At 40.2% G+C, this 26,345-nt stretch overlaps 1 protein-coding gene across 1 annotated transcript in view; it reads left to right on the top strand.

Moving 5' to 3' along the window:
• The first annotated feature begins 10,043 nt into the window (after positions 1–10,043).
• LOC117591107 overlaps positions 10,044–26,345 on the top strand; it is a 32,295-nt gene continuing 15,993 nt past the window's right edge. Inside the window, exons 1-3 of the mRNA XM_034284209.1 lie at positions 10,044–10,709; positions 13,704–14,061; positions 22,127–22,308. Of these exons, the coding sequence (XP_034140100.1) occupies positions 13,751–14,061; positions 22,127–22,308 (493 nt within the window). The 5' untranslated portion in view covers positions 10,044–10,709; positions 13,704–13,750. The remainder of the gene's footprint in view (positions 10,710–13,703; positions 14,062–22,126; positions 22,309–26,345) is intronic.

Consider the following 26,345-nt stretch of genomic DNA (forward strand, 5'->3'; position numbering starts at 1 on the left):
TATGTATTCCCTGATAAGGCTTCCCTTGTTTTCGCCGATTTGTCATTATTTAACTAAGATACAAATATTATTCAGACATGGTGAATGTCAATTAATAATGATTTCCACATAGCTCGTCATGTGCATACAAGCATCCATCGCAAGCACACCAAAAATATATATTTTTAGCCACTCAGAGAGAAAAAAAAACACAAAAGTTGACACACATTTTGATATAAGAATATCCAGCCAGAGCACCCCCCGCCTTTCGCGTGGGCGGAAGTGTCTCTGCAGCAATGTTGCGGCAACACTTACTTAAAGAAAATCCATGTCTACATTGCACTATCGGTAAAAAGCCAGTTTTTTTTGCGTTAACCAAACCAAAAGAGCTAGACCTCTACCAATTTTCATGCATGTTCGTTTGACTAAAGTAGAATTTCGGAAAGAAATGTAGTCATTTGGAACCAGGGTACCTCCCGCCCCCATCCAAACAGGAACTCATTTACGTCGTATTTATTATAAAAAAAGGTATTCAAAAGGTTAATTATGATAAAAGATCCTTTAAAACATTTAAGAACTTTTCAAAAATGTATTTGATTGACTGATTTAATGTTTTTTTGGTTAAAAGTAATATGATGGGAATCGCTCCAACGTACAATTGAATTTCGCTTAGTACTTGTTTAACTAAGCAATAAGGATGATTTTCGTTTGAATTGTAATAGTTTCATCTTTAGTTACTCAGTTTTTGTCAATACTCATTGAACTATAAAATTTTATTGCGTCTGCTTCACGATTGTTGTTGGTCTAGACCTCCAGCAGCGCTGCACAAGTGAACTCTTAAGCATCTGCAAAATTTAAAATTGTTCGATAAGGGACAAAAACATGCAAAAAGCATTAACACCACGTGATTCTATAATATTTGGTTAATAACATGTAACTTGAACCTCTGTGCAGTGGTGTGCAGTGCAAAAGTAATATTCCACAGAAAACACGTGCAATTGTTAGTACCTAAAAATAAGCTAAAAAGACACACGAACAAAACATTAAATAGCTACACACGACTATAAAAAAACATGTATTAACAATTAATTTACATACCTCGGTTATTTGTATATTTTTACTCGCATATACACTTTGTAATCGAGCTACAATTACAGCGGCAAGATGCTCAATTTTCCCGCACTTTTTCACAAGTCAAAGCATATCAAAATCAGCCGACTTTTAAAGCAAAAAACATATGGTACTAGGTACAAATCTTCTACAACCAGTTTTGTTCTATCTGGATATTTAAGAATCAGAAAACTTAAGTCGCATTCAAATATTTTACCCAAAAAAATTACATAAATGCCAAAAATTCAGGCTTTTTACCCATAGTGCATTGGCAAAAAATACTCTAGCGAGATGTTTATTTGGGTTTTCGGGTTCTGTTTTGGGGACCTGCCTTCTGGCTGTTTTCCATCTCAGCAGACCCTGAGGCCCAACACCTCATCCCCCCACCCATGATCAGGCAATTTTGTCGCACGTGTCGGAAATTTTGTTACGGGCCATTGCTTTCGCTTCCTCTGGCTAACCCGTCTGAGCCACCCTTACGGATTTGTGTGTATGTGCTTGAATGGGTTGTGTTTGTGTTGTTGGTTGGATGTCCAAACATATACATACATTGTTTGGAACCCCAAATATCTCGCTGTTTATGTAATGAAAAGGCAATTCAATGGCCCCTGGCTTTTCTTGGGGCTAATCGGCGTGCAGGCGTGCTTGAGAAACTAACGGTAAACGGGAGGCGGGTGGATGTGATGTCTCGTTGTATTCGTCTGGATCTGAGAGTGACGTAGACTGTCCGTCTGGGCAAAAGCGACGAAGATGGCAGCAAAAGGGGAGCAGAAAGCAACAAAAGAGGAATTAGCATAACAGCATGAGTCTTCAGTTGTCGTCCCATCTCTTGCTCCCCTCTGTCTCTAGCTCTTCCATTCCATTTATTGATTCTTTCTTTATGTGTGATTTTAATGGACTCGTGGGTGTCTGCAAAGGCACGGGGGGCAGCCGGGTGACAATGATGGGGCACACACACTTTTCTATTTAAATTGCCGACACGTGTAAGCGCGTTAAATAAAGGCGCTGGGGTTGGGTGGGTGGTGGTGCTAGGCATCATTATATTTGCATGTGCGCCTATAAAACCCACGCCCCCCAATCTCCATGTCGTTTAATTGCCATTAACCAGCTGGGCTCGGCCGCCCTTTTGTGCCAGAGCCTTACAAGTTATGATGCACACCCAAATCCCTCCCCTAAGGCCACCCACCACCAATGTAATTGTCTATAAAATTTAAGTTAAGTTAAGTTCAAGTGTTCAAGTGTTCAAGTGTTAAGTTCAAATGGAAAGGGACGTGTGAGACGGTTTTATCAAATTTTAAATTTTTTCTTCATCTGTCATCTACATCTACAACACTTCTCACGCCCTCTCCCCTAGACCCGAACACCACAGAGGCACGCCAGAGGCAGAGGCACGGCAGATTGTGAATGAGAAAATGTGCAAAAAAGAAATAAAAGCTGCGGGACGGGGTGGGTTTAGCCACTGCAAATTAATTTCTTCATTCTTAATATAATAACGATTCAATCTAATCCCATTTCAATGACCTTATATATATATGGTCGGCACAAGTCATGGTGCTGAGCCGAACCGAACAAACGTCAGTGGTTCAAAATGCTAGTAATGATAATTACAAAACAGCATGTCCCATAGTCTGCTTAGGATTTTCGGACTCAACAACCGATAACTGAAATAAGATTGCCAAGTACCCAAAGAGGAAAATTTAATAATTGTCTGCAAAAGGCAGATTTAAATAAAGTTAAAAAACGGGTGACAAAAAAAAAATTAAATAATATATACGACATTTTTAAATGCACTTGCAATAGTGTGAGCATATAGAAGTCTGGATGCAAAACTTAGTTGCTCCAGCTTTTATGGTCTCTAAGTACTAGTACATACTAAGTACATATTATGTGAAAAATGAACAGTTATCTCTGAAAAAGGCATAACTCGATGAAGCTTATATCCTTAAAAAAACGTCAGAGCTTGCTATGATTACACAATCTTAGCAGTAACAAAAGCGAGATCGTGCTGAAGTACACTGATCGACTTAAAGTCGCCCCCTCAAGCTATCAAAGACATCTGAAAATATGGTTCATATGTAAGGTTTATAGGGCTGCTCGGTCAAGACTAGGTCCCTCGGAGACAGATCTACCCATTGTGATGCCCACACTTGTCATGGGATGTTATTCCGTGCAATGAGGGGTTATCAAAAACCAGCCCGAGGCCTCAATAAAAGAGCCAATTTCCATAGCGGCATGTCTGCCAGTAGGTGGTTAAGCACCACCGCCTGTCTGATCTTGATCTGGATGGGCCCGTCAGCTGCGATCCAGTTCTGGCGCACTCGTCCGAAATCTCATTTCCCGCGATGTCATCCTAGAAACTGATTTCGAACTAGTTATAAGAACATAAAGTTCCTGACAAATGTTAACATTCAATCACAATTGTTGAAAGTAGCAGCAGCGAGTTAGCAGCGGACTGTTGCTCGCGTTCGCTCACTTTCTTTCCCAACTTCTTTCCCACTTTCTTTCTTTCTTTCTCAAGCTCAGTACTACCCACCCCCGTACATTCCTATACACACGAGTCAACATACACATTTCTACATACTTACCACTTTACACTCTTCAAACATACATACATACATACATACATACATACATACATACATACATACATACATACATAATGATATACAATTCTACACCCGCGCCTTTTGAGTGCTTAATAAATCATCTGTATATATCATACGTATATTGTGTCGACTCATTTCGGGACCGAGGACTTATCTGCAGCGAAAGGAAGGCGCCCTACTACAAACAACAACATTTTGTATATAATACGAAAGAAAGGAGACATGCTAGATTGTATTGTATTGCATCGTATCTCTCTGCGCTGATGTTTACATTTGAAACTTCAATTGACGCGGGAACAAGCAGTCCACATGAAAGCAGTCCATATGCAAGCAGTATAGTGTTCAAGCAAGCTTTATATAACGAGCTTTTAACATAAAGCTCTGTTACGCTTATTTGGTGAACAAGCAGTTCCAGGCGGTTACTTTCAAATGGGTAACGATAAAACGTACACACAAATCTATTTAAACACTGAAATAAAAGTTATTAATTTATTAATCTAACAACATCATATCTGGATTTTTAAGCATTCCCTTATGTCTAGAAAAACTAGTAAGTATAATTAACGAGAAAAGGGTTAGCCGGTTAAATAAAAAGAAAATCAGATAATATGCTTGTTTTATTTATTCAAAAAGTATTTACTATTATTTTCCGTCTATTTTAATAACATTTTCATAATAAAATTGCTACGTAATGCTTTTTATTCTCATTTAATTCTGAGTAGATGATTTACTCCACCCATTCCCTCTGAATTCTAATTAGTCTATAAAAAGGGCCAGAAACCAACTTGGCTACATAAAACTCAATTGCTATATTAAAACATTTCAATAAGTAATGCTAACAGCAGGAAATCTGCGAATAGCTTGTGTTGCTTTCCTCTCAAACTCTCGCCACAAAAGCCAATATTCTGACTACGAATTGGGACTGTGGACACTGAGACACCCAACCATTTGGCCTCCGGTCAAAGATGGTCAAGGATAGACCGAGGGGAGGAAAAACTAATCAAAGCAGAACTCATTAAGCATAGTAAAAAATTGAGCTATTGTAATAAAATGGTTAAGGCAAACCGAAATCGCGCTGGCAATCGAATTAAACAGCCGATGGCCAAAAGGCAACAAATTGGGGGGAAATCCCTGCCGGACAAGCCAGAGCCCGCATCGGGTTGCAAGTTAGTTTTCATCGATAGCGAATTTATTATGCAAAGCAGAAGCGGTAAAAGATCAAAGCGCAGCGATAGCAGATAACACGCTTCGACTCCGCTTAGCGAACTACAAGCAAATCTGTTCCGCGGCTCGCGGATGAGGGGGAGGATGTGGATGAGGCGAAGGCTGACTCTGAAGATGCGGATGAGCCAGTGGTTGATCAGCATCCAAAGTCGTCTGCCTAGGCGGCCCTTTTTTTCTGCCGCTCACAAATAGATTAGTTTCACATGGTCATGGAGTTAGTAGTTTTAGGGCGCCATATTGCACGTAGAGGGCCGCTAGCGTGCTGGCCGCTGCAGAAGTTAGGAAAAATTAATAATAATGTCGAATCGATTGATTTCAGAGTGGGATTTCAGTACGGCTACGGCTCGAACACCACCATAAGAGAGAGACCCCAGCCAGACAGCACCACCTAGACGGCTGGTCGTCAGCGTTGGTTCTTTTGGCTTTTGAGCATTGTCTTGGATTTCGTAAAGTTTTGCAGCCTAGCCGACCCCGGGGCGTCTGCTTGGGTATCTTTTACTCCGTCGCTCGTTTGGGTGTGCGTGGAACAGTAACTTAATAAGAGGAAAGAGATGGCTGGGAGTTCAGGGAGAAGTGGGAATGCCCTATACTTTGGATTTTATGGGATTTCTTTGAGGAATGAAGATTGATGATAGATGAATATAAGTATAAAGAACTTAAAATATGATAAGTGGGCTTATATAATTTACAAATAAAGAGTTCAGTACCCATAAATATTTTAATTTTATATAAACCCTTTGTTTATTACAGAAAATTCCTAGAAGAATAAAATAAAAAAAATTGTAGTGACGGTTTTCTTGGTTCCTCCATCATTAACATTCAATATAAACGTTATACGAAAATCAGTCCAAGAGTTAGTTGTTTACCTTTATTAACTTAAACTTAAGAGTTTTCACCCTTTGTCTCTACACAAACACACTCCAACCCAATATGTAATATACCCTAACCGCACTGCAGGACCATCAAAAGTGAAATATTTTTTGTGCGCTTACCCAGCCTCGAGCAGGTTGATCCTGCTCTCATAGTCATAGACATAGTCACAGTCTCGGTTGCAGTCATCGTCGTCGTCTGGCGGAAAAAATGTTATAGCGGCTGCATTTTTCATGACCAGCAAACGCATCGAGCAACGAGCAATTTCATGTATTTCAAGTATTTTGACTACGCTTTGTTGTTTTTTATACCCGGTACTCGAAGAGTTAATAGGGTGTATTGTATTTGTGCACGAAGTGAATGTATGTAACACCCAGAAGGAAACGTTTCCGACCCCATAAAGTATATATATTCTTGATCAGCATCAATAGCCGAGTCGATTGAGCCATGTCTGTCTGTCCGCCCGTCTGTCCGTCCGTCTTGTTGAGCGCCTGGATCTCAGAGACCATAAAAGCTAGAGCCACCAAATTTTGCATCCAGACTTCTGTATGCTCACACTGTTACAAGTGTATTTATTTTAGTGTATTTCATTAAGTAAATGAGCCACGCCCCTTCCGCCCCCGCAAAAGGCGAAAACCTCCCAAATCTACAATTTTGAAGAAAAAAAAAAACTGAAAACGCCATTCCGTAGGGAATGGCCATATCTATTAGATCACCAAATTGGGATTCGATTGGATCATTGGATTGGATCATTATTATAGCCAGAATGAAGAAATTAATTTGCAGTGGCCAAACCCACCCTGTCCCGCAGCTTTTGTTGTTCTTTTCACATTCTCTCATTCACACTCTGCTTCTGCTTCACTCGGCCCCTGCCCTTGCTGCCCCCTGCCGATGACTCTTCCGACTTTTAACCCACCCCGTCCCGCAGCCTATATTTGTTTTTTTTTTTGTGTGCGGTCGCTGCCTCTGCCTCTGCCTCGAGTCTGCAGTGTGTGGGTCTAGGGAAGGGCGGTGAGCTAACGGAGCGTGTTGGTGTGAGAAGTGTTGTAGATGTAGATGACAGATGAAGAAAATATTTAAAATTTGACAAAACACCGCTAAGGTGCATCTGTAGTACTGAGTGCCGGGTATAAAAGTTGTGACGCGTAAGAAGCGTCTCACACGTCCCTTCTCGTTTTAATTTAATTTTGTTTTTGTGGGCGCATTGAACCTACGTGTTTACAATTCTATTGGCAATTGGCTGGGATTGGATTGGACTCCGATCCTGGGCAGTTGCCTCACCGCTGCGTTAACATGACTTGGCTCTAATGAAATACGACAACTGACTCGTGCTGGGCTGTGCTCTCCTCTGTGGATTTGGCTTGGGTAACTCCCTTTGAATTTTATAGGCGTGGGATTGCTTTGGGCTACACAAACAATACGGAAAGAGGAAAAACGGAATGCCAAGACGCGAAAGGAATTTAAGCAAAGTGGAGCAAGGGGGGATACCCACTACATTCGAGTAAGTATGTCCACGGTTCGACTATTTTTACCCTCCCAAAAAACGGTTAAATCAAAGACTGAAGCGCGTGCCTGACGTGTTGACTGCCTTACTTCCGCTTCTTTGAACCCGAAACACAGTTGTCCCCACACCAGAACATTCCCTCTCGAGTACGTTTCCCCCATTTGGCTAGTTAATATTCATGTTGTCTACTGATAGTCTCCACGTGTTTGAGTCACCCGAGTGCTGGCAGCGGTTGACTAGTTTCCTCGCCTCACAAAGAGTTCAAAGAACGAACCGAACATAGTCGGAGCCTTAACTACGACTTGAAAGACCAGAACGTATGGGTAAATGACTCATCATATAATTGCTGTTTAAAAATTGGTTCAAGCTTTAATTGTATGTCCATAAAAATATTTCGTTGTGGGTATATTTTCTACCCATTAAATTATTTTTTTGGGTTTTTTTTCCACCCAGTAAAATAATTAAAAATTTTTTGGGGAGATATTTTTTTTCATCAACCAATACTGTCTCTGATCCTGATTCTCCTACGCTGCCAAATAATTACTGCATTTGTATTCAATTCATGGTTAATTGATATGATTTAGTCATTTTATATGACTAGTCATTTACCCATACGTTCTGATCTATCAAGTATTAAATTCCTGGTCAATTGCTGTCTTACACCTCTCTTCAAATCAATCAATTAATCGCTTGTTGGAACAAGAACTGAACCCCTTTTTATCCCCGGTACTCGAAGGGTTATAAATAGGATATATTGTATTTGTGGTCGAAAGTGGATGATTGTAACTCACAGAAGAAAGACAGAAAAAAATGAAAAATATAAAATTCTAAAAAATCATAAGGTTACTGCGTGTGGTATACTAACTGAGTCCGGGTATAAAAGTTGTGACGCGTACGAAGCGTCTCACGACCCTCCTCGTTTTTTTGTAGCTAATTAAATATTCCTTACAGCTAAAGCACGATTGGTTTATGTTTAATGCTAATTTGTTGCCATGTACAATAGCTGAAATTCTAAGCCACAAAATACAAAATAAAGACACGAGTCCTGTCCTGCAGTCAATGACAGCAATTTGATGTGCGCTCCGGTCTGTCGGCTACTGGCTGAGAAAGTCGTGATTTATTGCAATATTTAGCACAGTGCAATACATTTCTTATATAATTCCCAAATAAATGCAAATAAAATACAAAACATAAATAAATAAGTAAATTCAAATCGTGAAACAATTATTATTTATGTATTTTTAAAATTTACTTCACACTTTCCATTCTTTAATAAATTAAATATTATTCTTAAAAGAAAGGGCCTACTAATTATTCAAATGATTTGAAACATCATCAGAACATTTCTCTTTCAAAAAGAGTTGGCTTGGTTCTTTGAGGGAAAATCGTGTCGGATTATCATGTAGTGTTATAGACTCTAATTTATTTTTAACACAAAAGGGTTTTTTGTAGAGTTTGAGTAGCTCGAGTACATAAAATTACGAGTACATAAATACGTACATACATAAATACATATGTATATACATATATTCCACTCGTGATGCAAATTTTCCATACTTCCAGTCTGCATTCATTCTTCTTTGCACACTGAAACCACAATCCACTGGCAATTAGCTAATTCATTTTGTTTATATTCAACCCAAAAACCACAACAAAAGTCACAGAAATCTGTTTTTCATTGGCCAAGGCGGGCTGCTTAGCCCACCTTTTTTGTGTTGACCACAAAACAACGAAAGGCAAAATAAAGCAACAAGACAGAGGAGAAAAATATTTTAAATAGGTTTTTAAACGTGGCCAACAGCAACCAATCAACGAGCAGCTAAAACCCACACAGACACGACACCCGATTAAGCGCGGAGCAAATAAATTAACAGAGTTGCCAAAACATCGCAATGATTGATCAAGCGCGGACTAAGGATGGTAGGAATTATATAAAATATTCACAGATAATATCGGAATGTGTTCGCTTAAGTGAACAATGTTTGGATTGCCTTATTACTTCTTTATTGATTTATGGCTAATATGCATTGATTTACAGCTTGCGAGCCGGCTAGATGTCGTATTTGTGTGGTTTTAAGTGGGCAACTAGCTCTGTGTATGTGTTTTTACCTGCTGTTTAGATTTGTGTGCCTGTTTCTGCTTTTGTGAGTGTTAATAGCTCTCGTTTGTATGCAGAAAGAGGCGGCTACAAAATGATCGCTTTACGTTTGGTATTGGTCGCTGAAGCTGTATGTGTGCGGCAGTTGCTGTGTATTATATGTACATGTGATGGTATGTCTGTGAGTAGTGAGATTGCTCAGTTGGTACACTGCAAAAAAAAGTGGAGAAAGTTTGAAATATTAATTTTAAACAATTAATTCAAAATAATGATTAAGTAAATGCGAATATCGAATATTTTTGTACATCACCTAAATAACGTTTTATTTATAAATTATATGAATCAATATTTACAGAACTGGATGGCATAATAGGAAAACACATAGCTGGAACGATTTTATTAAAATTATAGATTCCACTCAATGAGCAACTTTTAATCTCCCAGCATGCCAAATAAAAATCCTTCCATGTGTAAGGTTTACCAATTTCTTTCTATTTGTATTACTACTCCTTCCACTTCTTTTCTCTAAGTGCACGATCCTCCACCGTATTGGCTAAAAGACCGGCTTGTGGTCTTGGCCGTGTGCTGCAAACTGAACGAAAGCTGCCTTACCTGTTCCGAAATCAAGTTTGTTGCTTCTGTGTCGCTCCGCTGATCCGCACAGAAAGGTGCACGCGGGCATTCAACACGGTTGTGGCCACACAGCACACAAAGTTCGAGAGCGAGTGAGTACCGGGTTCTAGAGTGTTTTTATTTCGACAATTTGAAACGGATTTAACATAATCCAGTAGTACGGCAGAAACCAATTGTCGAAGTCATAAAGCCGTCGGCGGGTCCTTTTTTGTGGAACGGAACGCGGGAGAAGTGGAAGTCAAACAGAAGTAGAAATCGGTGTTGTCGGGCCGCGAACTTTCGATCTATAGCCACTTCGGGATGGAATAGTAAATACCTAATGAGTGACGATGTTGTGCGTCATTTGGCCAATTTTATTTGCTAATTTCGCTACAAAGTTCTGAAAGAAAATCCCAAAAATATTGATCTAATCAATGTTCTGAATATGCAATGATTCTTTTCATGAATAAAAGTGTCTTGAGAATAAAAGCAAAATACCGAGTATTGTGCAAAAGCAACAACCCCTTTTTTCGGATCTAATCTACATAGTAAATAGTTAAAATTAAGAATCAAATACCAAACAAATACAAATTTATACAAGTGCCAAACATTGTGAAGTAAATCATGAAATAAGAATTTAATATGCCAGATTCCAGGAGCTCTATCACCAAATGGATATCGCAAATTGAATCTTTCAAGTAAAGAAGTAAGCAGAGATTGAGGTCTACTCCCAGACGCACTTAATTTACCAATTTCATTATTAACATTTTACGGAAATCAAAGTCAACAAAATACTCAAGAAGCAACCAGCAACCAACTCAAACGGAGGTACCCCCAAAAACTGCATATTCAAACTCAGACACAGCCACAGAGATATATCAGCAGAGTTCTTCATTTCATTAAATTACTTGGTGGTCCCTATTCAACAAATTCAAGCCCCAACTCGATGACACTCCAAACGCCAACTTAAAGAAATTTGGTTTGTTGCCTTGTCTCTGCCCCCTTCCCCTCGCCATGATAAGTTCACTTGACAATGAGTTGCAACAAAAAGCAACCTCAAGAGAGGCCAAGCCAAGATGCTGTCCCCAGTAGACGGTAGTAAATACTCAAGTAGAAAATTTGAAATTCATTTAACAAAACTAATTTCAATTGTTGCACTGTAGAATCCGTAAGAAGATATTTTAAGATATTTCTGGGCGCCAGCCCAAGTGGCCAGGAAAAATGCTGTATTTGTTTTGAATTTGGAAAGAAAGTGATAGTCGGTAGTGCATGCAGGAGGCGCCCGATGTAATGATTAGTTAGTGAACTGGAAAAGGAAAAATGGAAAAATTGGGTGACCAACCCTCCACAACCTTTATGTTCCGTTAAATACCAAAATAGTTCAAGATTTATTCGAATAGTAGTATTAGTAGTATTCTTTTCAGTATTTTTAGAATACTGATGCCAGAAATGCTCTGGCAATTGGGCACGCAACCCACCAAAAGGATTTTTATTTGTTTTTTGTCATTTTTATAGGGTAGGTTGACCAATTTTAGATCAGCCGTTTCTCCATAGATTTAAATCAGCAATAAACGAAGAAATGCATCGATATTTTAAAGTAAGAGAACCCATGCCACCATTATAACCGTTACTCGAAGAGTAAATAGGTATATTGTCTTTGTGGGGAATAATGGTTGTATGTAACGCACAGAAACCCCATAAAGTATATATATTCTTTATCAGCACCAATAGCCGAGTCGATTGAGCCATGTCTATCTTTCCGTCCGTCCGGACATCCGCCCATCCGTCCGTCCGTCTTTCCGCCCTTGCAAGCGCCTGGATCTCAGAGACTATAAAAGCTATAGTCAACCTACCCTATAAAAATGAAAAAAAAAACAAAAAAAAGGCCTATTGGTGGGTTGCGTGCCCAACTGCCAGAGCGATTCTCAGATCTGTATTCTAAAAATACTGAAAAGAATACTACAATTCGAATAAATCCTGAACTATGTTGTTATTACACTGTTACAAGTGTATTTAAAAATGAGCACCGCCCCCGCAATGGGGCGAAAACCTCCCCAAAGCTACAATTTTGAAGATAAAAGAAAACGCCATTCCGTAGGGAAGGACTATATCTACCAGATCACCGAATTGGGGTAATTTTCAGTTGCTAAACCATTTCCCGTTCGCACATTCTCTCATCCACACTCTGCTTCGTGTTGTGAGCGGCCTCTGCCTCTGCAGTACGTCCGCAGACTGTGTCGTTAGGGGAGGGGGCGATCTAAATGAGCGTGTTGGAGTGAGAAGTGATGTAGATGTAAATGTTGATAAAAGATGAAGAAAAAATGTAAAATTTTAAATTTTAAATTTGAAAAAAAAAAACCGTTAGGGTACAGATGTTCTAGTGAGTACCGGGTATAAAAGTTGTGATGCGTAAGAAGCGTCTCACACGTCCCTTCTCGTTTTTCTTTCGAGTTTTCCTGAATTTTTAATGTACAAATTTTGATAAAAATACCGCATAAAAAGCATAATTTTTGCATTGCAAACTAATTTATTGGGTAGCTGCATCAATTTTCTTTTCAGAACGGCAATTTTCTTTACATCCATATCTAAGATGCTTAAGTTATGAGAAAAAAAGAAGAGATACCTCCAAAAAAAGCATTAATGTAAAATAGCAATTTATTTGTAAAAGAAAATGTTCTGCCATAGAAAAACACCATAGTTCAATAAAAAACTGTATTGCCCCAAATCTTTCATAAAGTCGGTTAGGTTCCATGAGAAAAAAAAAATCGATAATGTCGAGTGGTGTTATATAAAAATGAATCAAAACAATTATTACAACTTTCATTTCATGCTTATTTCATGTTAGTAAGATGTTTTACAATAAATTCAATTTCCATTAAAACCAGTATGTCAAAAAATCATGTAAAAGAACCTCCAAATTTTATAACAATTCTGGATTAAAACACAACTAGATTTGAAATTTTATTAAAATGCATCATCAAAAAACAATAAAATAAATTTTAAGAGTGTGTGAAACTGTACAATAACTAAGGTAATTTCTTAAGATAGAAAGATTAGAAGACAATTGTTAAATGAACCTGAAGATTTCCAAAAATACAAGAACCTCTATTCCCCATATCTTTCCTTGTCTCTCTGTAGCCTCCAGTCATAATGCCAATTTGATTGATCATTATTAAGGACTTAACGAGTTTCGAATATGTTTAGTATTTGTGTTGTAAGACATTTCATTAAAACCAAGTCCAGCAGTGGCCGCAGTCAAATCAAATGTAATAAATCATTTTTTCAAAACTTTCCCAAAGAAATAATGTCTTATGCAATCAAATGCTCAAACAAAAAGCGCAACTCATTGTAGAAGAGGGAAGAGGAGAGTCTGGGGAGTTGTTCAAATAAAGAGTCGATAACAATGCAAATCAGTTCTTTTGGATTGAGGCTCGCCTTCAAAACAATTCAAACAATATTTTAACTATTTTCTGAGGTGTAGCTGTGTGCTCTAGGCTTAAAAAGGTAGAAAAGACCAACCTCAGCAACAATTGTTTTTTCATTTCATTAGCAAATCATGCGAACAAAAATCTTGTCTGGAGATTTTTATTGAGATATACATACATACATATTGATTGATATTTGTTATTATTGTTTATTAATAACCGTAACAATCTGTGACTAAGTTAAACAATTTGCTCTGTCATTTTTTGTATTTTAGAATTTTCGGTTTAAATATTTGCGAAAGTGCGACGACGGCACCACGATATGTATGCGGATAATAAACTAGGCCTAGACAAGGTGACGGCTGCCAAGGCGCCCGCCCTGCAGCAACAACAGCAGCTACAACCACAGCATATGCATCATCATGTGTTGCAGTTACAACAGCAACAGCAACAGCAACTACAACAGCAACATCAACACTTGCATACGCATGAAATTCTTACGCATCATAATTTCCAGCCACACGACACAATATCAACATTGTCACAGCAACAGCAGCAACATATGCAGCAGCAACACCAGCAGACTGCACAGCAACAGCAACAACAACAACAGTCAGCCGGCATGTTTACAAGGTAAGTTCTTAGCGCCAACATTTTAAACCTCGCAAGCCCTGCCCGACACGCATCAGCTAGTGCCTGCCCGAAACATGCTAACTTTTCATTTCAATTTGTTTCGCACGCTTCGATATTTGTCAATACGGATTTGAAATGCGAAGCCAAGTTCGCAACTAAAACAGACCTGGCCGGGAGTTGTGCCGAAAAGTACTCCTTTCGGTTTCCTCTTCATCGGATTTCTTTGCCGATTTTCACTTTTTTTTGTTGCTTTCGGTTAGTGTTCTCTTCTGCTGCTGCTGAGGATGCTCAGCTGCCGGTTTTAATGGCCTCTTGTATTGGCAACTTGTAGTTCGCATTTATCTGGCCTTCGTAATCTTCTCAGCCAGCTTCAATCCTGTCTGCGTACCCGTACAGCGCCAACAAAAAACGCGCAAAATTCACTGTGAGCTGTGGGCTTTAGCTGAGACTGGAGTTGAGAGTGGAGCGGAGACTGTAGCATAGACTGTAGCAACGACTGCTAAGGAGGTTGAAGCTGTAGCTGTAGCTGTTTGCAGTATCTCGAACTGCAACTGAAGATGCTGTGCCATTTTATTTAGCTCCAATTAATTAGTGCTTCAAATGTTTTGCCATAAGTTAAGTTAAAACCGCACAGTTTGCGATTGACATTACCACGTTGGCAATCGGACGTCTACGAAGACGACGACGGCGAGCGACGACAACGACTACAAAAGATCCACAAAAAAGTCTGCCCACTACCAGCAACCAAAAAAAAAAACATTATGGCGGAGAGTTAGGCACATCTATATGGCTGACTGCCGGGTTTGCTTCTGAAATGTGTAAAACTCACGTGTGATGTTGTTGATGCCTCCTGCTCTTTGTTTTTCGGGTTTCAAGGAACTGTGTGTACCGTTGGCTGCTACCTTTTGTGGGTGGGTGTAACATTTGCTGCTGGCATAGCCAGAGAAATTAGACCATTTTGTATTGATTGATAAGTTCGAGACGGTGACGAGGAGAAAACACGCAGATCGAGCAGGAAGAAAGGCAAGGAGCGAAGTCTTTCCTGAAAATCAATTAATTCATATTTTCGCAGATGTTCGAAGTATCATCATGATAGTGAGAAGGATATGGGAGGAACGTGACTGTTAAGAATTTTCGCGAATTGATTGGGGAAATTAAATTAAAATAAATATCTCATGGCAAGAGTATTTTGACGCAAAATAAATTTCTGAGAAAACTAAAATATCCTATTTTGCGAGTGATTATTTTATAAGTGCTTACAAAATTAATTACATAGATGTACAATACAGTCAGCTAAACAAACCTATACCCTTTCTATATCTTTCTGGGTACAAATTCTAGAAAATAAATATCAAAATAAATCAATTTATATTACTATTTAAGCGCACTTCATTCATTTGCTACATGCGCTGTTTGCCCATAAAAAACACACCAATCAACACAACAAATTTTTAAAATTCATAAAAACTTAAAAGCGTTCATTATGCCCTCGTGAAAGCAGCACTCGCTCTGCTACAGATACAGCTAGAGATACAAATACAAATTTTGTTTGTAATCTTAGCAAAAAGAACAAACGGCTCGCGAAGATTTCTATAAATATTTTTCAAGCTCGAACAACAAATGCCAACACAAAACTGAAACAGAAACAACCGTTAAACAACGAAACGAAAACTATACCAATATGATCTAAATAATAAACGACACTAATTAAAAAAGACGTAGAAAACTTTGCTGTTTTGTTGTTTTTAACACCTTCAGCGGCAGTGGCAGTGGCAGTGGCAGCAGTCGAGTCAACAAACCTCGCAGAAGGAAACCAAACCAAAGCCAAGGAAAAGCCAGAGTCAAAGGAGAGTGGTATAGGAGGTTGATGGAGAGGTAGGGCAGAGGTAGAGGGAGTGTAGAGGAGTAGGGGATAGAGGTAGAGGGGTGGACGTAAATCTAGCGCTGCTTCCTGAGGTGAAACTAACCGAAACAGTTGCTACGTTTGGTGTGTGGATCTTCTGTGTGTTTTTGTGTGTGTTTGGGGCCTGTGCCAATGGTGTTAATTTTGCCACTTAGCATGCAACCCCATCAGATACAGATACAATTTTTTGTTTTGTATCTGTAACACAACACACGCCGTATGTTAGGGCCCGCTCTGACAGCAATTTTATGCTGCTAATTTCATTAACACATTTCACGAGAAAATCGAGCAGTTCAGCAGCGCAGGAGCTATTTACCAGTCCAAGTTTTGTTATTGGGTGAAGTGATTGTTGCACCAGATATAAGCATGTACACTGGGAAAACATGTTTGACTGACTGTTTGAAGCCTTTAATCTTTAATTTTCTGAGAGAACTTTGGTTGATTCAACTAATTTGTTTGATCAATATTTTATCCACTTTTATGTTCGCTGCATTTATCCACTCGATAAGCACGCCGCCTGCACCTCGAGGTAAGAAAAGCTTTTTCCCTTCGAGGTTTGCCAAATTATTTAATTGCGGCATCCTTTTGCTAATTGCCCTGACGGTAAAGTGCAGCAGTCGGAGCCTCAGCTAACCATCAATCCCGAGTCGAGTCTCAGGCTCCAAGAAGAGTCGAGAAGTAGCAGCAGCCGCATAGTTGGGGTAATTTCTGGCCAAGACACCGCCGGGCACATAAAGACTCAAAGCCTGAGCCAGAGCCGAGACCCAATATCTCGGACCAAGAACCCCAAAGAGCCGAAGTCATGGGAAAATTTCCGTACACACACAATCTGGGGTTTGGCTTATGCTTTGCAGGAGAAAGAAGAGAGAACTGGAGGAAAAAACTCAGTTCGCACGCAAATTAAGATAATCGAAAGCAAATGCAGCAACGGTAGCAGAGACTCCATGGGTAGGCAAAAAAAAGAAACAGGAACGGAACGGGTTTAGTACCCGGTAGCTACAAATCATAAAAATATGAAAAATTATGCGGCGGCGTCGGCGGTGGCAACAGACAGCAGACAGTTCCCGCTGGTTGTCCATGTCCAGGCTGAACCGAACCGTCATCATCATCATCGAAGTGTGCTTTTGGCAGTCCATCATTAAATTGTGGGTAAGATTCCAATCAAACATATAACCGACAAGGAGAACCCAAACCAAACCTAACCGGAGCTTCAACGGTAGCCACTTGAATTCTTTTATTTTTTGAGGCAATGAAAATTTCAGCTCCGGTTTCCTCTCAGTGTGATGTGGCATGAACTGTTGCGATGTAGCTTGATATGTTGTGGTTGTGATTTTTGATTCTTACAAATATATATACTGGCATATAGCGTCAAAATAAGCACAGTAGCCCCTGCCCGACTGCCAGAATGCATTATGGACTTTTGAGTGCAATAAATTATATGGCCAACACACACAAAACTAGTAGCTCCTGCCAATTGATTGACTTGATTAAAGGATTTCGTGGTAAGAGATTCGGGACATATATTTGTGGCTGTCCTTGTGGCTTGTGAGATTTTTGTTTATGTTTTGTATAAGTGGAAATGCGCAGGAGTTGATTTGGTTATACTTTTGATACGTTCTCGATGCCCTTTATCCTAAGAATCTCTCTGCAAATGTATCCCAAAATGAGCTCCTTAAATATCTATTTAGGCACATTTATCCATTTCATCAGAGTTCTCAACTGAATGACAGCTCATCGAAAGATTTACCTTCGCAGTCCTCTTCTTCACTGCTAAGCTGCACTACGTAATGTAGGCATGTGGATCTTCGTCCATCTCTATGTTCACCCAGTGTGCTCGGGCCTGCTGCTCTTGCTGCTGCTCCACCTCCATTAATATACATCTGAGGCATATTCTTACTCTATGGCCTGCCATATAATTTTGCTAAAGGCCGCAACCGCTGAGAAACCCCTGGTTGTTAGATGGCCAACATAAGTCAGCCAGCTCTTTTTTTTTTGTGCAGCTTTTTTCACAGCTTCGTTATCCTACATTTGTATAGGGTTATTTTATAGGGTATATTGTATTTGTGCGAATAACGGTTGTATGTAACGCATAGAAGGAAACGTTTCCGACCCCATAAAGTATATATATTCTTGATCAGCATCAATAGCCGAGTCGATTGAGCCATGTGTGTCTGTCGGTCCGTCCGTCCTTATGAGCGCCTGGATCTCAGAGACTATAAGAGCTAGAGCCAGCAAATTTTGCATCCAGACTTATGTATGCTCACACTGTTACAAGTGTATTTCAAAAATAAGCCACGCCTCCTTCCGCCCCTCCAGAAGGGCGAAAACCTCCCAAATCTACAATTTTGAAGAAAAAAGAAAACTAAAAACGCCATTCTGTAGGGAATGGCCATATCTATTAGATCACCAAATTGGGATTCGATTGGATCATTGGATTGGATCATTATTATAGCCAGAATGAAGAAATTAATTTGCAGTGGCTAAACAAACCCCGTCCCGCAGCTTATATTTTCTTTTTCACATTCTCTCATTCACACTCTGCTTCTGCTGTGTGAGGCCACTGCCTCTGGCGCGAGTCTGCAGTGTGTGGGTCTAGGGAAGGGGAGCGAGCTAAAGGAGAGTGTTGGTTTGAGAAGTGTTGTAGATGTAGATGAAAGATGAAGAAAAAATGTTAAATTTTACAAAAAAACCGCTAAGGTGCAGATGTAGTACTGAGTGCCGGGTATAAAAGTTGTGACGCGTAAGAAGCGTCTCACACGTCCCTTCTCGTTTTTCTTTGTGTTCTATCGTCGCCCCTATTCAAATTTGTAGGTGTGTGTGGGTGTGTGTGTGTAGGTGTGGCAAAATGTATCGATTACTGCCACTGACTTACGCAGAATACAATAAGCCACAAGGCTAAGGAAGTAGGAGAACGTTCCCCAAACAAGTGTTTCTCACGCAGAATTCCAAGAAAGGATTATAAGGAAACCGAAAAATGGAAATGCATTGTGTGGCTCGTCGCCAAGGCAATTAATTTTACTCAGGTCTCGGTGTGGGTACAGTTCAGGCTGAGGTTTAAGGTTACCCAACGATCTCAGACTCGGCTCCAAGTTGTACTAAGCAGAGCTGCCCATCAGTTTGAGAGCTCTGGGTCTGGCATTCATTATACGCCGTACTGCACTATTTTTTGTTCTGCAGATGGAGGTAGTAAACATTAGAGGTGCCCGCAAGCCGAATACCTTGGCTAAACTATATCGTGGGAATAAGGCAAATAAACTCGCCCAAATTACACACACACACACACAGACAGAGACAGAGAGATAGCAGAGAAACAAAAGGGAGAGAAAGAGATATCTTTACCTAGACAAGACGCTCGAAGATGTTCGCAAATTTCGTGTTTCTCTTGGCCTGCAATTGGTATTGACTGACTCTCGGCTCGAATTGAACTCGATGTTTTAGTCACTGGTAGTCTCTAGTCTCTGGTATCTCTGGCATATTTGGTCTGGGGCTGTGGCCCTCGACTGACGCCCCTGATGCATATTAAAACTCGACTCCTTCTACCTTCTCCTGTGAGGTTTGAGAGGGAGTCCTTGCCTCAGCGTTCTTGTGATTTATTTGCTGCACAAATTTTAACGATGGCGCTCTGAGCGGACCCCAGCGCCATTAAAATCACTCACAGAGAAGATACAAACCACCGCCCCATGCGCATTTAAAATTAATTTTAGTTAATAGTTCTGGCATTATGTTTCGAGGGTCTGGTCTCTCTTTCTCTCTCTCTCTCTAGTCTCTCTTTCCCGTGTTATGGGCTAATTAGTGAGCGACTTGCGCTTGCCATTTTGGCATATCATTCGCATCGAACTGGAACAAGATTTGTGTTTAATTTCTACAGAGCACGGCTTTACAGTTTTTTGGTAGCTAGAAGGTTTATCTAGTTGTAGCGTTGTATGTACGCCAGCCAGTTTAGCTGCTGGGTCCTGGCTTGATTAAGATCTTCCGAGTGGTTCACCAAAGGATGCCCAGTCTGAGATTAAAACATGTGGCTCTGTGACTCTGTGGTTGCGAGTCTCTACCAACGAGCTGTGGGTCTTCGGGGCAGTGGCTGATCCCACACTCGGCCTGCAGGCTGTTGCCTCCTCGTTGCTGCTGCTGACGCCTCGCTAAGAATCGTGTTTATGCTTTTAATTAGCAACAACAACTTTTACAGTAGTTGACACAAGAAAAACAGCAGCAGGAGAGAATCATCCAACGGCAACACGTTGATGCTGCTTAGTTCAGATTTCAAAGTAGCGATAGATATTAAGAAATGTTGACATGTCTCGCTCACTCAGATAAATTTTGATGTAGATTGCATGCAGCAAAAGCCTCCCCCAAGTCCGCTGTTATCCAGCTAAATCTTTAGCCGCTTGGCCGTTAACACGTTTTTGGCGCTTTATTTAGTTGCGGTTAATTTTGTTGATTTTTTTTTTGTTTTGTCATGCATTACGAAAGGATGGCATCTTGTTTATGAAAAATATTTGCTAGGCTTATTAATTATTCCACAAATAGTCAGCGGGGAAAATCAAATTTCCAAAGCTTTTGCAAGCAGCTAATTGGAAAAAAGTGATGGGTAAAAGGTATCTGGTGCACCCCAGTTGCTTCTTAAAAGTGTTCAAACGTGCTACAGTTAAGAACTGGCGTATGCTCTTGTCTGCCCCTTTATCGCCCAATCGCCCTTCTTCTGCACCACAAATGTCAGGACAGAGGAGCGAACAATCGCAGCCTTTGAATCAATATTCATTTTAATTGTAAAAATCACCTTGACTTAAATGTGTGCGCCAAACCACTCGACCACTCAATTCTTGGCCCCAACCAAAAGTGTTCTATTATGGCCAAGACGCACAGACAGAGAGGGAAAGAGGTGATGAATATTTCAAAGCCAGAAGGCGATTGCGAGACAGCTCCGCAGGCCTGTGGATGACCAGCCTCTCTGGCTGGTTGCATGCAAAACTTAAGCGGCTACACACGGAATGCCAGTGAGATTGTTTTAAATGTTAACATGGCCATTTAGAGGCAATAACAGCGGCAGAAATGGCAGACAGTCGACAACGGCTCGAGACCAAAACCGTAATCCAAAACCGGCGTTGTTATTACAACAATATTACCAATATTTATCAAAGCTCTGGCTCTGCAAACAACATCGCAGTCCCCTCCCACCGGCACCACAGCACAACAACAATGGCCCGATCGACGTCAGCATAAATAAGTCAGCGCCGGGCGAACGCAGACGCCGGGCTGCATAAAAAGACAAATTTATGATTTATGAATTCAACCTTGTAAGTAATATGCTCACAAAAAGTACGCAAACGGACACAGTGCTGCTAAACGTTTGTGTAGCTTGCCGCAACAAGTATAACGAGTGAACAGACCTAACCAACAGACCCACCAACCAGCGAATTGACCACAGCTCCAACCTACTTGCACAATTGCACCAACGAAAACAGCAACAACCAACAGCAACAGTCACAACTTACTGTACTGCTTGCTGCATGATTTTTAAATGCGCGATGAGTTATTTATGCATCGGGAATTTTCGTTCTTTTGGTATGTTCGATCCATCCTTAACCCATTGTTGCAATGTTGTGCTACGAGAATCACTTCATAATAAATGCGAAATTATTGATAACTGAAAGTTAGAGAAAAAACTTAAAAAATTTCGAAAAATGTCTTAGAAATTCCCTAGAAATTCACTTACAATTCCCAGAAGTCTTTAACATTAATTATAAGAACCGATATTCTTAAAGAATCACAATTGTTCGATTTACCCATATTCCATTTTTGTAGGTATTTATCAATTAAGCCTGAATCTAAAACAAAACTTTCAACAAATTCTATAATAATCTCACTACACAGTTGCCCAGTGGGTTAAAGCGGACAGACTGGCAGTGCTAAGGAGACACTCTCACAGTGGTACAGTGGAACACACTCGAGTAGACGGCTGTGAAAACATTTGCCAGACACGGTTCGGTCCGGCGGCTGATTTCTATGGTGTCCGCTGGGTTGGTGTGACTGCAGTGTCCGCTCTTCTCTCGTGTGTTTGTGCTGTGTGTCCGCTTATTAATCTGTAGCTTTGAACATTTTCATATAATCTAATTGTTTCCTTATTTTGTTGCCTCTCTTAATCAAGTGATATTCTCTGTTCTGCAGGTTCGATGCCAACAAATCTACCAAGGGCGCCTCGAAGATGCGACGCGATCTTATAAATGCCGAGATAGCAAATCTGAGGGATCTGCTGCCATTGCCGCAATCGACGCGCCAGCGTCTCTCGCAGCTGCAGCTGATGGCGCTCGTCTGTGTGTATGTGCGAAAAGCCAACTATTTTCAACAAGGTAAGTCCCCAGAGAGTCCCTGAAATCCCCCTGAATGCCCCCTGAAAGCCCGTTGCATATATGCATGCTGATAATTGGCTGCACGTTGATTGAATATTCATGAGTCATGAGCCGATGTAGATGGAGATTGTATGGCCAAGATTGGGGGCGCTCGAGAGTCCGCGAAGGAAAGATTGAGACCCACCGCCTGGCTGGGTTGGCTTTCGCTTAGCTTAGGTTGGAATAAAAACAACTATTCGCTATGCTCGGTTTAAATCAACATCATTCAAATGTCGGGTGTCCCTCTATCATGCGCGCTCCCCCTGTGATTGCAATTGCGACTGCGACTGAAATTGTTCTTGGCCAAGTAATTGCCTAAGCGTCTACGCATGCACCCAGGCGGGAAAAAATTGCCCCAAGAGCAGAGGAGCCCCTTTGATGCCTCGATACCAAAGGAGGAGATGAAGGATCCTATCCTCCTTTAATGCGCATGCTCGCAGGTCAACGCGCAACCGAACAAGATCGTTCGCTCTTTACTTGCAAATTTCTGCTGTTTTTTTTTTTTTTTTTGGTATAATTACGAAAATTGTTTTTCAAATTAGCGTTGTGCGGTACCATAGATAACACACACAAGACTCGAAAAACTCTTAACTCTCGGCTCGCATCTCGGCGCAGACAGAAACCCAAGAGGAGAACCCGTGTGAACTCGGTTTTTGCGCGAAACTATTGCAGATCAATGGGCATGCCATGGTTTCCGTAGCACCAAGCACTAAGCATCTAACTCCTCCAACCTGTGGCCTAGACCCGGTCTGCTGGGGCCAGGCAATTTCACAATTGCAATGGTAACAACGAGCGTCTGCCTGGCATTGCTATAAATATTGCGATAAATCAAAATGTGCGATTTATGTGTTCTACAAATTGCAAAAAATTAAAGTTAAGTACTGCCTTTTCTTTTTTCGCTTGCCCTCCCTTTCTCCTATCTGTGCCTGTCTTTTGGTTAAGTGTGAGAAATTGTCGGCGTTTTGTTGGCCTGCATCTTTGCTGTATTATTTGGGTGTGTGTTTTGCGGACTGCTGGCTGCCGTGCCACGGCTGTTGTTATTGTCCATTGTCATTGCACTGTTTAATAGCATACATATTTATGTATACAGTCACAAATTGTGTTAATATTGGCACGCCATCGAATGCGCCTTTTACCTTGTACCCTGTATTCGAAGAATAAATAAACCCTATTGTATTTGTTCTCGAAAGAGTATGTATGTAACGCATAGAAGTATATAAAAAAGCCATGTCTTTCTGTCCGTCCGTCCGTCTCGATGAGCGCCTGGTGTATCCAGATTGCTACACACTGCTACCAGTTTATTTCAAAATTTCGAAGTGTGCTGCTCTGGTGGAACATCTGGGGGAGGGGGCAAGCTAAAAGGCAGTGTTGGCATGAGAAGTGATTTAGATGACAGATGTATAAAAAAAGTGAAAATGTTACATTTAAAAAAAAGTACAAGTATACATACATATATATTTTTTTTTTAAACATGTTTTAACTTTATTTAAGATCTGTCTTTTGCAGGCAATTATTAAATTTTCCTCTTTGGGTACTTTGTTATCGGTTGTTGAGTCTGAAAATCCTAAGCAGGCTGCTGGACATGCTGTTATGTAATTATCATTACTAGCATTTGAACCACTGACGTTTTTTCGGTTCGGTTGTGGCAGCCATATGAGAATTTAACGCTCAGCCCCATGGGTTGTCATATGTACATGACTGTACATACATATATTCTGTCTGAGTACTGGGTATAAAAGTTGTGACGCGTACGAAGCGTCTTATGTTCCTCCTTGTTTCTTATTGTATTCACCAACCCAAGTTCAATAGATTCATTCTTTTGCTCTCAGTTCACCTCCATCGAAAACTCTCTCTCTCTCTCTCTCTGGCGGTGGCCTACTAGCATGTGGGTGTGGCTCCCAAGATAGTCGCGATTAATGAAATACATATTTATAAATCGAAATTAAGTTTTCAATACAATAAGAATCTTAACTTTTCTGCGCCTTGCTTGAGCCCACGGTGGAAGCTTGAATCGAACGAAAGCCGGTATAATTGGCAAACATTTAGTATTGTGATATTTGCCAGTGATCAGCGACTAAAAATAGTTATCAGTGTGCCTAGTATGTGTGATTTTAAATTCATAGCAAAGAGTTAATCTGGCACATGGGCAGCATCATCTTTCGATGATCCATTTTTCGCTTTTGTTACAGGTTTGGAATCGGCAGCGCCAGTATAATTGATTAATCTCTAAAATCAATAAACTAGCACATTACAGTTGCTTTGGTTCATTGGTCATCATGTATGTAGATATCTTTTTATTACTGTATGTATGTACTTACACATGTATGTATGCCTTACTTCAATATTTATAGTGATTTTGTTGAGATACTAGCGCCTACCGCACTTCATATGCACATCACTGTGTGCTTAAACACCTATGAAAATTGTTTCTGTTTTCGCCTATGCACAAAACATAGCTGTAACACCTCATGCATGCACGAGAGTGCGTATCTTTCGATTCCCTTTTCGTTCTCGGCTTCTCTTCTTCACGTTGGGTCAGGTAGAAAATTCAAGCTGAGAGCAAACGCACGCGTATTCATTACCGACTCGCATTGAAGCCGCCCCTTCACGTATAACCCACTGTACAATAACCAAGACCCCACCGAATATTAATTTGTCCACCCAGTACAATCATGCGCAGCCATAAATATGTACATACTTATGAAAGAATATTTCTAAATCAGGTGAGAAAATATAATTAATTTTCTGGTACGAAATTACTTGTTACATAATTAAAAAATACAGGACAGTCGACTATTCAGTTCTGTCAGAGTATGCAGATATTTTCGATCAAAATAATTGGAAAGGTTTTATTGCAAAATAATTATACATTGTTAACATATTTTAACTACCTCAAAGTGTTTAATTGACATATTTTATGTCTGACTGTATATGTAGGTGTATAGGCACCTTGAATGAAAATACTCAGCTCTCAGATGAGAACTTGGAAAAGTTTGATTTCCCAGCAGCTTCAGCTCACAGTCATTATAACTTTTTTTGCAGCCCATTTATCATACAAATAATTGATCAACAAATTCAGTTTCACATTGTTACATGTCGCTATACGAAGATATTTTCAAAAGCCTGTGCAGCAACAACATTACCTTGCCCTTGTGCACCAAAAGTTAAGTCGAAAAGCATTAAACTGTCTGCCACACCCCATTAACGGTTGGCAAGGGGTTGGAACGAAATACACCAACGATAGACTTCTTGGCAACACGGATTTCTGAGTATTCGTATTGTATAGTGCAGATGCAGAGGAGTGGAGCGAAGTGGAAATTAAAACCCGACGAAAATCCGCATGCATTCATGGCCTTTCTGTTCAAGTTCAATAAAATTACCAGTTCCGGTTGCCGCTGTTGCCACCGCCGCTGCTGCTGTTGAGCCAAGATGATGCTGACTTTGTGGCCGTTTCTTTCTTTTGTTTTTGGCAGTGCTTTTTTTTCTCTGTTTTGTTTACCAGGTGCGGGAGTATCGTATCTCGTGGTGTTTGAAAAATAATTGATCTTGATTGAGCCTGCAAATGCAGCTGCAAAACTGCAATTGCATAGGAGATCGCTGCCTGATGTTGCTGTTGTGCTGCTGCTGCCTCTCTAAATGACAATGACACATTTTCTTTTTGTGATTCACTTGTTTTTGCGAGCCACACAAAACAAAGTATTGGTTGCTCATTGTTTTTGGAATATAATCAATAAAATAGCAATTAAATGCATCGAACAATTGCCAGCTCAGCAAGAGCTACACTACTCGACACAATTTAACTTTTTTTTTTCTCAAGGAACCAAACTGACTCAAACCGACCAAGCCGAGTCAAAATGTTGCAATAAAAAACGCATATTAATATTTCCCAGACGGTAAGCTAAAACCACAAAGAGTTAGGGTTCACTTTATATATGCATTTATCAGGTTTTTATAATGACAATGATTATTACAACCAGATGTAAGATACTTAAGTTATC

Source organism: Drosophila guanche, unplaced genomic scaffold, assembly GCF_900245975.1.
Source record: "Drosophila guanche unplaced genomic scaffold, DGUA_6, whole genome shotgun sequence".
Classification (NCBI taxonomy): Eukaryota; Metazoa; Arthropoda; class Insecta; order Diptera; family Drosophilidae; genus Drosophila; species Drosophila guanche.